This window comes from Typopeltis vanoorti, chromosome 15 (assembly GCF_054136105.1).
Source record: "Typopeltis vanoorti isolate ZY-2024b chromosome 15, IOZ_Tvanoo_1.0, whole genome shotgun sequence".
NCBI classification, from domain to species: Eukaryota; Metazoa; Arthropoda; class Arachnida; order Uropygi; family Thelyphonidae; genus Typopeltis; species Typopeltis vanoorti.
Window position 1 is genome coordinate 102,782,464 of NC_143563.1, and position 14,601 is coordinate 102,797,064.

A 14,601-nucleotide genomic window follows, 5' to 3' on the forward strand; every position below is an offset into this window, starting at 1 on the left:
ATTACCAAAAAAAAAACACGATTACAAAAGGTAATGCAGTTTTCTATGAACAAGAGTTTGTAATATTCAGTAATATTTAAAATGTTGGTGATTTTCAAATTGGAAATCAAAACACCAAAGAAACTATTTTACCCTTCAGTAAAATACGTTTACGATGGGTGGTGGAAAGGTTGGATTCTTTGGCGCCTCCTACGAATCTTTCTAATTCACTTTCAAAATTCTTCTTCAGTTGAACTCGCCTTCCACAGGGAATGCAAGTCGTTCCAACTGATCTCTGCTCTTTCATCTTTATTTGTTCTTTGGGATTCTCAAACTCATTAGCAAAATTCATCGTCTAGACTTTATTTTTGATCATATCAGCTGCTTTTTCTGCAATCATAATAACGGGAGCGTTGGTATTGCCTGATACTATTGCTGGCATTATTGAGGCATCGACGACTCTTAGTCCTGAAATTCCTTTCACCCTATTATGCAGAGAAACGAACAACCCATTAATGAATCTTTTAAACTTTAAAATCAATGTTTCTACTCATGAGTAAACTTATTTAATACGAATTTATTATCTTTCATTTATAACACATTTATAACTAATACAGTTTAAAAGGAATTTAAACCTGAACTTGGATGATAGAAACTAGAGTAATAATCATAATGCAAACTAATATCGAGACCAAATAAAAGCAAAGTTGGATAGAGTTATATACATTTAGTCCTTCATTTTATATTTTGCCCTATTTACAGTTTGGTAGAAATGTGGCATTTTAACAACATAATTGGAATCACAAATCAAAATTAGAGTAAATCAGGAAATCGCATTTCTGAATATACAGTGTAAGTTGTAAGCAGAGAAAGCATCGAAAGAGACCCCATCCTTGAAACTCGCATGTTTAATTACATGACAAGAGCCTCCGTAGATCAGTCCATAAAGACGATAAGCTTTGTTCAAAAATCCGGGGTTGGATTGAAGTCCTCTAATTGCTAATCTTGTGCAAGTTCTTTTCAACTAAACACTTTTCAAGACAAAAAAAAATTGGAATATACGCATTTAACAGAGACAGTAGACTAAGAAGACAAGATAAACTACTCCCTACCAGCGCATTAATTAGTTTCATGTACGAGGTTTATACAGGTCTTAACAAGCCATTGAGTCTAACAAGAAAGCTGAATGTCGGAAATGAAATGCATAACCATGAGCTGGCTGAACAGATTCCAGTTCATCATTTTCTGATGTTCCTTGGTTTCTTAGCGATATTTCTTAAATTCAACACTGGCTTTTGGCGAGATAAGCAGATAGACTCCATTATAATATAAAATGACTTCAGGCACGCGCTTGCATATGGTGTGTGTGTAATTCATTTCCAGTGTGTTCTATAAAAAAAATTCTATTATTTTATGCAAACATAATATAAGTTGTTATACGAAGAAGTTTTTTAATCAAGCTTCTTCATAAAACATTAAAAAAACAATTTGTACATGTTTCAAACAATAATCAAAGTAAAGATTTCATTATCTACACAACGTATCGCTGAATAAACATCTCTCTTATAATCATAATTTGCTCAGAATTGGACTACAATGAATTATAATCGAACTCCTAATTAGAAACCTTTGCCGATATACGTAAACGTCACTTATGCAGCGTATATGCGAACTACTTAGTCGCATGCGTAATAACCACGTGTTCTAGGCAACTCTTGAAGAATTATGCTGCTGTTCAGCAATCATCAATAGTATTGATCACAATGAAAAAAACAAAGGATCTTTCGGAGTTCGATAAAGGACTTATTATGGATGCCCGTCTCTCCCAAGTGAGGAATAACTGTGATGGTCTTAAGACCACCGCAGTTACGCTTCACGTAAGAGAGCGGTCTCTCAGAAACGAGATCGCCATCGTCTGAGAATGCTTATACGGACAAACAGAACTTTATGTGTGGAGCAATTGGCCGAAGAATTTAATGAAGGCTGTTCCAGATTAATTAGGTTTTTACAACATACAAATTTCGGAATGTTTCAGAAAGCATGAGGATGAATTTATCATACTGCACTAGTCTGTTCTGATCACCAGATCTTATATCAAATAAGTACCTGTTGAACAGACAATTCCCTTATATTCCAACCGAAGGAAACGTGGGGAATTCAGTTGAGTCGACATGGGTATGGGCCAATGAAGACTCTTCAATATGTACCACATGAAAATGTTTACAGTTGTCCTGAACATTCACATTTCAAATTCTTCCATAGCCAGGCGAATTCGAAGTTTCAATCACTGCAGTGACGTAATATCCTAGTAATAATTCTGTACCATTTCTATGACTATCTGTTGATATGATCCTGATATTTAATAAAATCTTTTGCAATAACAATGAAAATAATAACATACATCAACATACCTCAATGTGTCATGTTGCAGACTGGTTACCGAGTAAATTAAAGCCATTGCAGTGTCATATGCACCAATTTCTGATAAATAACATCAGTTTTGTTTGACTTCAAAAAAAATTAAATTAAATAAAAAATTCAAAGAAATAAATACCACCCTTTGGCATGAATGATTTCCTCACTAATGATACAACTTGTAATTTAGAATAAAAGAAAATCTTTCTGTTATAATAATCCCCCCTCCATAAAATAATGTATTTTTTATAAAAAGGTATTTCTTAAAGTTTGTTGGAAGGTTATTTTTGTAACCAGTTTCCTTTGTAAAAGTAAACTGCTAACTATGCTGGTGAACTCTAGACTTCGAACAGCCTGCCTGATCAGTTTCCTTAAATTTTGAGGACTGGAAATGAAAGGAAAGGAAAAATTTTCTGACGTAGCGTACCCCGCAAATACGCGTCAGTAAATAATGAAAGAGCGTCATGTTTTTCTTAACAGGAAAGCATCGTGACTTAGAAAAAGAGCGACAGAAAGAGAAGGGGGGGGGAGGAAATTTGATGGATGAAGATAAACTATTTCTCTTTCGTAATTCAATAAAATATGAAAGAGAAATAAATTAAAGCACTAATCGAAAATATTTTGGAAACGATAATGAAAATAAAAGCAGTGAAATCTTGAAAAATATAAGTATTGATTGATCAGTAATCCGATAACTCTTTAATACTCATCAACTTTATTGATGTGGTTATGCAATCATCGTCTGTCGCTATAGTTTTACCTTAGTGTGTGATCCACTACTGTTGAGGGATCCCTTGAATCTCCCATTTTGCAAGTTCCTACTGGATGGTAGAAAGTTGCAGTGAAGGTCCTGGCAACACAAAAGAGATAAAGGTCACTCCACAGGGGATATCGCTCACAGCCAGGAAATACCGTTTTGAATAAACGTGATCCCAATTTTTTGAAAGGTGGTGATAATCCAATTTTTATGGCAATCTTCATCCCTACAAAAAAAAAAAAAGAGAGAGAAAACAGCATGTTTAAAAATAATATATTACCGGACAAAAAAATAAAAAAAAACATAAAATAAGAATAAAGTAATTAAAAATACACCCGAGCTTAAACAATTGTATGAATATCATATGAGCAGTTTATTTTGGAACGAAAGTTATTTCTCTGAACTACAGTTTTTAAAAGCCAGCAAAGGTTGGTCGATTGGTACAGCGCGGTTAGCCTAGTGGCTTTGCGCTTCGCAACCATATGCCTGGGGAAAGAGTGTCCCAGGCTCGATTCCCGTTGTAGACGTGAGGAATTTGAGGTTCTTCCTCAGGCATAGCCAAGTTAGCCGGTCTTGGGCGCGGTCAGTAGGGCTTTTCCGCCAGTTTATCTGGCGTTTTTCATCCCGCAAATAGGCAAACCGGCCCCGTGAACATGCACCCGCCTCTACAGTCAAAAATATATCCCCCCCCCACTCCCAGCGGCAGACCAGGCGACGGGTCGGTTGGGAGTAGTACTAACAAGAAGTCGCATCTAAAAGGTCTACACGCGGACCCTGCATAGGAAGGGGGAATAACGCGTAGAAGAAGAAAGGTTGGTAGCGTCTGTGCTAGTAATGATATGTGATAGTAAGTTAAGCAAGTCTGAGCACAGTTAGTAGTTGGAAATGTTCGATGCTGCTGGCCATTCTCACAGGGTTAACTCGCCCTGTAATCTGACGTATGTCATGACCTCGGAACCAGTGGAGATATCAATAACAAATTACAGTTTTTTAAAATAGTTCTTTTTTAAAAAGTGATAGCAAAATTACTGGTAACTGTTGAATTATATTTCCTACTGGATTTAGTGTGAATTTGAACTTCACAGTGTCCATGAAAATAAATTCGAGCTTTCTAGTGCAATTGTTTCGGAACAAAAATTCATAATTAAGACAAACATTAACATAACACAAAAAATCCATAATTAAGATATTCATAAATGATAAATTAGATTAGTGATAAATGATATTCGTGATGTCCTCTTGTACAGCACAATTGTAATAAAACAAAACAAGAAAGGTAATTCGGTTTTCCTCCCTCCCCCCTCCATCTTCTCATTTCATGTTATCTTCATGATGGAGCTATAAATTCTGTGTGCATCGTCTACTACGAGTATATCTGTAAATACCTAAGTTTCCTGGACGAAATCTCTTCCACCTGCATATGAGACTGCTCACTCACATTCACCCAAAACGCCTGATAACGATTTTTCTCGTCCTGGACGGAATTCGAACCTAGGTCTTTCCAAAAGGCATATTTTCAAAGGACAAGAGAACGAGTGATCATTTGTAAGAAATCTTTAATTTTTCATTATGATAATTTTAAAATTTAGTAAATATCAATGACAATTTTTTTTGGGAAAAAAGGTTTTATTTGAGACGTTATACAGACATTCCATTTGTATTCTTTTGCAAACAAGCAATCTGTGTTAGAAAAAACTCATTAGCAAGCCTAATGGCATCATTCTTCGGGAGTCACTCCAATCCAACTAATTTATTCCTATCCAATCAGCTATTTAAAATAAATCTTTAATTCATATAAGATACGGCCTGGTTGGCAGATCAAATGGCCCTTCTAATTTTCAACCCATGAGTGGGAGTTTGAAGTTTTAGGATATGAGATAATTATCACCGTTCCGCTTCCTCCTTTCTAGTGACTTCACGTAGATTGAGAACGTAGAATGTTTCGTCTCTACCATGTTTGATCCCTTTCACAAAAGTAGTTTCATCAAAAAAATAAGTACAAAGAAACATAATATTGATGTCTGGAAGCAGAGCTCGTAGTACAATTTTTAAAAATTATATCATTGTGCACGCAGATATATTGTAATTTCTATGCAATACTCGAAGATAACGAAGAAGAAGCAAAAGAAATTACTAGCAAACTTCTTGAGTCCAACAAATTTCCGGAAAAGACGCAGTGACTCACAATATCGAGCAATCCTGGTATTCGATTTAAAAGATACAATAATAACCTTTTAAAATCAAGAATACGATTCATTAAGTTCTTTCATCTATAACTGCATTTGTGTTAAGGTATTTAAATAAGTAGATTGAAGGTAAAACTGAAGCATGCTGTACTTATTATAATACAGCACACAGAAAAAAGTTTCGCTATGATTATATAGTTCGTAACAATTTTAAATTCATTTCAGACACAAGAATTTTAAAAAAATGCAATATTGTTATCACAAAATCTCCATAGTTCCATGTAAAGAGTCGCGGAAGATGCAGTCTACGATGCTTGAAATATATCATATCACTATTTAAACTAAATCACCATTGCACGCTCCCTGCTAATGGCCATCAAAAATCAAATTCCCTTTCTCACCATTATCCTCTTAATGTATTTTCTTATTTTATTCAAAGGCAATGCGTTTCTGATTTTAAATGTAATAGATACCTTAAACATTTTAAAGTTATAGAAGAGGATATTGGATCTCTTTGAGCACCGTTAATCAATATTTATTTGGTAAATTAAATAAAGATTCATGAATTACAGTATATCTGTACAAGAATCAGTAAAGCTCCTATAAAAAAATAACTATATTAACACGAAAATTAAAAATTAGATTATATTATTTAGTGTTATGGTCTGTCCTGCTAAGATGAGAAAGAAGACACGATGAGAAAATTTAAAACCTCAAATATCATTATGATTTTGCAAATTGTGAATGTTTCCTAAATATACAATAATAACCATGGAAAATCATATACTATATCTTATGTGGCTCTTACCCTCAACTAGCCTCTTGATATCTTCTGGATGAGCAAAATAATTTGGATTGATTAGTGGATGCTCATATGGATTGGAGGAACGTAGTTTGATATACCCTTTACTCTTTGGTCTTAATAATGTAGGGATTATAATGAGGGTATCGAGGAACTTGTAGGGAGCACACACACGTTTCCAGACCTAGTTGGAAGATATCACAATGATTATTATCGAAATTTACATACATCCATGCACACAAAAAGAGAGCGGATGAGAGAGAGAGAGAGAGAGAGAGAGAGAGATTAATATTCACCTATAAAAAAGTACACAAATTCTTGTAAAATCTTGTAAATCTCACAAAAACAGTAGCGTGCTTTAAATATAATTTGCATCCGGGAGCGAACGTGAGACGCGTCTGACAAATTCGTCCCTTTGTCCTTCTCTGACAAGTGTTTGATTTCACAACTGTTCCATAATTATCAGTTTGGAAGAAGAAATGATGTAGTGTATATATTCGACATTCAAGTTGTACTGCCGTTAATGTAGCTGCGTGTTGGGATTCTGTGCAAGGAAAGTAGATCTTGTCAGGATATCTATAAGTGATGATGTACGTCAATGATGTTATTTTATGCCACGGATATTGACAAAGTGGGTGTTAATGAAATTTTTCTAGGGATTGTGGTATCTCTTTTATATTGTGTTTAGTTTGGCTTGTCCGTTGGGAAAAGTTTCCGAGAAATCTCATTATCACTGGCATTGTTTGTAAGTTTCATTCTGATTAGGGCCATGCAGTAAGAGACATGTACTCCTCGAAAAGTCACTTATACAGAGAGAGCCACCAGTCTCGTTGCCATAACGTAGGTTTCACAGTGCCTCTCACATACCATTATGCACATTTCCTTCCCATCTTCCAGATGTAGTACATGGCAATGGATTATGTGTTCCAGTAGACCTGTAAGCCTGACTCGTTGCTGACAGATTGGGACGAGTGCACTGCCTAGCGGCTGGCTTTGCGGCACCAGCGTTTATACTGATGTACCCATGAAATGATGGTTCTGGTCTCTAATTATGGTTAGCATATCCTGGAAGAGTATTATCCATACTGCGTAGAGATGAGCAGGAAGAGAAACCAAAATTCTTGCTCGGAAGGCAAATATAGCATTCACCACGTCAGGACTCCAATAAGCATGGATTCGGGTTTCTCTCCCCGCTCATCTTTATGCAGTGTGGATGATACCATTCCAGGATATCCCAAGCATAATTAGAACCAAACCTCCTCCATGTCGTGGATTCATCAGTATAAACGGTGGAATAGAAAGACTGCCGCCAGAGAGTGCACTTACACCCAAGTATTACCCGAACTCTTCAGTAACGCTATTTACAAGTTCGGGAGTTTCACCGGACGATGAAGACCATCCACCATCAGGTGATTCTAGTTGATATTTTTTCCAACTAGAAAGGTATCCTTTTTCAGCAGGAAAGATCGCTTGGTACGCCAGAGCCCCCTTTGGTGGAAATTAGTCACACGCCACCGGAAGTCAGTCTCTCCTTGATATGGCGAGGCTATACATTTCACGACATCTACCCATTAGTGGCTCTAAATTATACAAATTTCATTAATTTTGTGATCATTATATTACACGTGTGTTGACATTTTCTTATTTAAAGGTATCTTAAAATGTCGTTCTCTAAAAAAAGCAATGCAAGTTAGTTTTAACATATGAAGTTTGAACAGAAGGAAAGTGTCGACCTGGCTGGATATTTGCCTTTCGATTTTACTTCTGGGAAAAAAAAAGTTGTGTATTTCTATTCGTAAAAGATATCTACTGGAATAAATTTATCACTTTATCTAAATTTTGATAATATGCATCATTTAATATGAACTCTGTATAACTCCGTGATTTAAAAACTAGTTGATTATTTCAGTTTATTTGATTTCCTGTACTGGATTTCTTTTAGTCATGCTTCGTGATCCACAGTTACCCGTGAATTAATTACGAAATTAAAATACTTAATCGTTGGAAAGAAATATATGAAGACTATTTTTCTAAATGAATGCTAACAAAAAGCAAGTGCATAAGGAACTGTACACTGAAGTTTACGGACACCACCACTGACAAGGTGCATCGTACCATGTTACTAGTCACTTGTATGTAGCCGGTATAATTGGATGAATATAATGCTCCCAAGTCAATAGAACTGTGTTCGGGTAAAAAAATGATGGAATTTGAAAGAAGGATTGTAATAGGTTGCGTGTTGTAGGTCTATCTATTCGGCAAATTGTTCACAAATTGGGCCATCTCAGGTCAACAATCAGCGATACCGCACTGAGATGGTAGCGCAGGGAAACAACTGCAAGTGCTACCCAAAGTGGACGACTCACTACACTTACCGAAAGCGACTGTAGAGTTGCTGTTAGTCGGTCGATTCGTTGAATCCGGAATTCAGAGCATCGATTGGCACACGAATATGCATAAAAACATTCAGTATCGAGGCTCACAACATGTGTCTTTATGGTTGGACCGCAATATGGAAGCCCCACATTTCCAGAACCAGCATACAGCATCTTCATCAGTGATGCAATGAGCGTGTACAGTGAAACGTGGAAGCTTGGAAAGCTGTGTTATGGAGCGACGATGAAATTTTTTACTATGAAATTCCAAGCTGGATGTGTGATGATATGGTCAAGTATTTCCTGGTTTATTCTCTGATCTCTTTTTACAAGGCCGTGATCATTGAACTCCGAGAGTTACCTGAACACTCTGGACAATGCAATGCTTTCTACATTGTGGCGTTTCTATGGAAGTGGCCATTGTCTCGTTAAGTAAGAGAGTAACCCTTGTCATAAGGTTGCTGCTGTAACTGCGTGGTTTGTGATCGAAGAGTGAGATCAAGGAACATCCGCCCACAACAGTCCACGACCTCATTGCATGTCTGCAAGAAGAATGGTGCAAAATTCCCATTGATTCGTTCTTTCATTATTGTTAAGTATGCCTCGCTGGATTACTGTAGTCATCATAGCGAAAGGAGGTCCTATATCTTATTAAGCTGGGCGCCATGGCTGTTTATTCCTTACACTAAGGTATCCGTTGACATCTTTCCGAGCAGTGTATACATGTACGAGTATATATATTATCCACTAGAGTGTTCTTTTTTTTGTGTAACCTGTGAGCGAGCCATGGCGAATCACGTAAATCTTTTTTTATTTATGTTGATAACCGATATGTTATTCTTCCTAATATCCTTATGAAAGGTATGTCGTCTATGTATACTTTTTTTTTCCGAACACTTTATCTTGTCTTGGATGAACAAGTCGTCGAAAAGGCAAAGATTGTGAGATCTATTTATGGTCGAGAGGGTTTGCATTATTCCATCACTATATAGTGTATAGCGATGGAATAATGCAACCGGTCTAATCATGTTGCACGTCTAATGATTAAACTTATGATGTTAATGTCATCCACAATTGGTTATTGTTATTCTAAGTAGAGATTAGTTCATACGAGTAAAAGATATTTTATAATGGTAAAGGTACTTCAGTGTCATAAAGAGATCAATATTCCTTCGGATAAAAAATTTTCAAAACCACTTGTTAAATAATTATTTTCAATTGGTATTAAAACTGTTGTACCAAATCTGTGAGGCCTAACGTTTCTCGAAGACCTATTCCTCCATCAGTCGATGGCGAAACCGAACTGAAATGAATCTGTATGTCAGGCCAATCATCTATAGCATTAGCCAAAGGTGTATTGACAAATGCTAAGCCTTCGATTCCACCTAATATCGTGAACGGCCCTGAAATATAAAAGAAAATGGATAAATTAAAGGGTTGGAAATATTCACTGTCACTGTACAAACAAGAAAGCAGACATGTGTGAAAATTAGAAATGATCGAACTCGAGTTATTCGTACACGTGCTCATTAGACGCTAGACAATGAAACCCACCAAAGGCAAAACCTCTGAATTCCATTTTGCTTATTATTTATGATAAACTTATTGAACATTCAGTAAGAAACGTTTCACTGACTGTTCACAATATGTGTTTGCTTCAATATTCGTTTAGTGATACAAATCAGCAACATTCTTAAATTTTTCTTTACCTCATTCAATAATTCTGTTTTTCTCTGACAACACAAGAAAGCTGTCCAGAGAATAGTCTAATCGTTTCAAGGGACTTTTCGGAAAAGATGTGCAGCAGCCATGAGAAAAGTAGATTGATGGTTAGGAGTATCCTTCCGCGATGCGATCTAGGAAACCGAGAAGGTTCAGTTTAATAAAATTAATCGTTCAGTGTTGTATATGCATTTACTGGAACACTACTATGCATGGAAACATTCAGAACTGAGGCTCACAGCATGGGTTTCCATGGGTTACCTTTTTGCTTTCCCTTTCAATCAACAGAATTAATCGCCCCAGATTTTATTCAGTTTCCCCTGTGAAGATTGTATCATATGCATATCTTAAATTATTTATTTATTTTTTGCCACCAATCTTAATTCCTGCTGCGTCTTTGTCTAAGTCTGCCACTCTCGTAATATATTCATCATAAATATTAAAAACATAAGTTTACAATATACATTGCTACCCCACCCTTTTTTCCACTCGAGTACCGTCGGTTTTTTTTTCTTTCAAAGACTGTTTTACTGAAGAATCTTTGTTGTCATACAGGAGAATTAGTTTCCTAATCAAGAAAATTAGATGCTCAATTATTCCCATTGCTCTGGTCACATTCTACAGTCGGTTTGATCCATACAATTTAAAGCTTTCTTAAAATCAAGAAAACAGACGAATACTTCCTTTTGATGTTATTGCTTCTCTTTCCATAATCCATCTCATATTCACTCTATTGTGTCTGGTGCTTCTTGCTCTCCTAAAGTTTGTCTGTTCTTGTGGTATTTATTTCCATATGGGTTTAGCCTTTCTGGATCAATTTCAGCATAACTTTACTTGCACGCGAAATTAAGGTATTAGTTCTGTAATTCTCATAATCTCTAGGATTTGATTTTTTTCGGAACTGAGGAGTAACTCTGGAATAGTTATTAGTATGTATGGTAACATTAATGCCGAAAAGAAATGTCAATCAATATATAATTGTAATGCACATTTACAATACATTATTATTGAAAAAGTGTTATATTAAGAAAACAAAAAATTCAAAGAAACAGAAAAAAATATAATGATTTCTCAATCGAATCTTAAGACTATTTTGTGAGTCTGTATAGACATGATGCATAATATTATGACATGTTGTTTCTGATCATATTATAAAGCTGAATATTATTTAGCTGAAATAAAACAAACGTTGTCAGTACGCTTACAAAAACAAATATAAATATATTACTTTCAAACAATTGTCATTATTATCTCATGAAACCATTAGTTTCTCTGAATTTAACTATATGACATGAGATGTGGCTATAAAGTAATGAGTCAACAACAATATGTTTTTTAAAGAAATTGGCAGAGCTATTTTCCTGTTTAAATTAACTATCTCAACGAGAATTTCTCTTCATTTATCAAAATGTAATCCTCTTGCTTATTAAAATATTAAAATTAATTATTTATCTTAGGGAACTAAATATTTTCATTTGTATGGTTAAAGTGAGATCGGGTAAAACTTTTTGAGATCTTATGCGATCACTACATGCATCGTCATGTTTTATTGCGATGTTTTTGTATGGAGATCGTGGGTTGGTGATATTAAAGGACAGTTTAGAAATGTCAACTGATCAGAGTATTTAACTTTAAACGCGAAGATGCGCATTTATTTTCAGTATGTCTGCTCACAACGGACCATCTAATAAATCGAAAGACGCCTTTGCAAGCAGCATTCCTATATGAGAAAATCATTTCCTCTTATACTCACACCTCGTAATCTAAAGAATATTAGTGCAGTACTTTAGAATAAATAATTATATAATTTTTACTAATTAATTCTAATTACGTTGCGTAATTCGTATTGAATAAGAGCGCTTTAAAAGGAGGAAAAAGATAAATTCTTTCAAGTACCTGTTCCATATTTTAAATATTTGTACAGGTTGGAGGGCGCGAAATCCCTTAGCGTTGTCGCCGCTGGCTTGCTCAAGACAAAGTTAACGCCTGCTGAAACGTGATCTTGAAGATTATAACCTACTGGTAAGTTGGCTATGAGAGGAATCTTAAATAAGAACAAGAAATCATATCTGTTTATGATATTTATTTTAACAAAATAATTTTGATTTAATAAAATTATTTATTAAAATTACTAAATTAAACATTACTCGTCCTATGCAGACTGTGTACCTGCATATGATCAGTAGGAACAGTATTATAGCTCTTATTCAAGTCAAAAATGAGTGAACCATTTTTTTTCCTCCGTTGTAGGAGGAATAAGTTTATATTACACAAGAATATTATTCTGAACAATATTTAATTATATTATTAAATTCATATCTTGATTTGTATTGTGTATTTTGAATGTTATTCTTCCTAAATGAAAATATACAACATTAACAAGATTTTATTTTAGTGATCAACCGTCATCTGCATTTCTCTGAATATCTTGATCACAATCTACCATTTAACACCCAAAAACGGAAACGTCATAAAATTAGGAATTATGAATCGATGATGCCGTCATAAAAGGGCTAATTATAATAAAATGCATAATGCATTATTTTAAGAACTGTAAGTATGAAAAGTATTATGCAAAAAGAGTATGCAACACTTAATACTTACCCCAAATCGTTTTAAATCATCTTTTGGTCCGATACCTGATAGCATAAGTAGCTGAGGGGAGTTGATTGTACCCGCAGATAATATTATTTCTTTCTTTGCCGACACTACATGTGTAAACCCAAATCGGTCAAACTGTACTGCGCGTGCAGTTTTGTGACCATCGAAGAGAATCTACAAGAAAATCATCATATAGATTTCAAAACCATTCTACGAATAAAATAGAAACAACACAAACTCTCCGTAATCTAGTCCCGTGTCTGAAATGGTGATTGGTGTTCAATTCTCTGTTTGGAGTTAGACAATTGTGGCTCTGTGCGTTTGTACTGTATGTATGTATTGTATGTACTGTATTTCGATTTGTTTTGAGGCTTAATATTATCTAAATTCATACTTTCAGCTGATTGTTCACTGTTCAGTTATGTATGCCGCTATTTTCTATTTCGGATAAATCATAATTGCAAACAATACTTTGTTTATAGAACCTCCTTAACTGATAATAAAAATAATAGTAATTAAAAAGAAAAAAGAATAAAAATAATAGAAAAATAATGGGATCGAATGAAAGTCGATCTAGTTATTTTTCGAAATTTTAAAATCTTATTTTTGTCTATAAAATGATTTACTTAAGCTGAAAATTATCTATACTCTAGAAAAGACATTGCAAGTAACTAAGCCTTAAACACTCAAGCATACAATTTATTTCAGTCACTTTAACCACATTTCAAAGTCAATATTTCCATATTTTTGCCATGTCCTCCGCTTAATGTATTAGGTTCGATGAACTACTTTCAATTCTAGTATATAAAGATAAGCCAACATTTGAAACGTTTGAAACGAAAATTTTGTCTTATCAGCTTACCGGCTTACCAGCCCGGAACTCGGGGGGGAAGGAATCCCCCCTCCCTAGTATATATATATATATAAGTTCAGACTAATTAAACAGAATCACACAATAACACATGATAAAGATATATGACCTTAGTTGCAAAAGCTCGCATTAAAATCCTGAGGTTTGGTCGTTTCGCTGCAGGAATTAGATATGCCTTGGCTGTGCTCCACCTTCTTCCACGAAACGTCGTAGAATGAGGCAGCATAAAACCTTTAAAAGTAAATAAAGATTGAGTAATGTTATTGAACGAACTATTTTAAAATTGTTAAAATATTAGTAATGTAGTAATCATCAGCCAGATAGGATTTTTAGATTGAATATAGTTTGGTTTTTAGATTGAATTACTAACTTCATCAGTATCACAGAGCAAATTACTATACAAAAGAAAGAAAGGAAAAATTAATTAAACATACAGAAGAATTAATTAATAATGTAACGAATGAATTAATATATCATCAGCTCACAATATGAATTTATGAAACAAATTAAAACCAGAGCGAAATCAGAACTTTCTCACGCATTTAAAACCAAAAAAAAAAAAAAAAAAACGAAATAGGGAGAAAAAGAAATCTAGACAGAGAGAGTCAAAATAATATGTAGCAGTTTAATTACTTATCATTCAATTGTAACTACGTTTAGTCCTTCATATATTAAACTTTATTTTATGTATATATATATATATATATATATATATATATATATATATATATAAAATAAAAAATGTGTAAATAAAAAAAATTACAAAAATATATATAAAATTATAAAATGAAAAAACAAAAAATCCTTATCCCATCCACAGCACCTGTGTAGTATATATTTACAAATAATATTTCGTGGGTGGGAACCACATTTAAAAAAATCCTGAAGAATCA

General features: G+C 34.4%; 1 protein-coding gene across 1 annotated transcript in view; it reads right to left on the bottom strand.

Moving 5' to 3' along the window:
* Positions 1–334: 334 nt before the first annotated feature.
* LOC150099039 (glucose dehydrogenase [FAD, quinone]-like) overlaps positions 335–14,601 on the bottom strand; it is a 67,889-nt gene continuing 53,622 nt past the window's right edge. Inside the window, exons 6-12 of the mRNA XM_090405798.1 lie at positions 13,818–13,939; positions 12,841–13,011; positions 12,133–12,280; positions 9,754–9,917; positions 6,146–6,323; positions 3,155–3,377; positions 335–464 (exon numbers count right to left, since the gene is read on the bottom strand). Coding sequence (XP_090261924.1) covers positions 335–464; positions 3,155–3,377; positions 6,146–6,323; positions 9,754–9,917; positions 12,133–12,280; positions 12,841–13,011; positions 13,818–13,939 — 1,136 coding nt within the window. The remainder of the gene's footprint in view (positions 465–3,154; positions 3,378–6,145; positions 6,324–9,753; positions 9,918–12,132; positions 12,281–12,840; positions 13,012–13,817; positions 13,940–14,601) is intronic.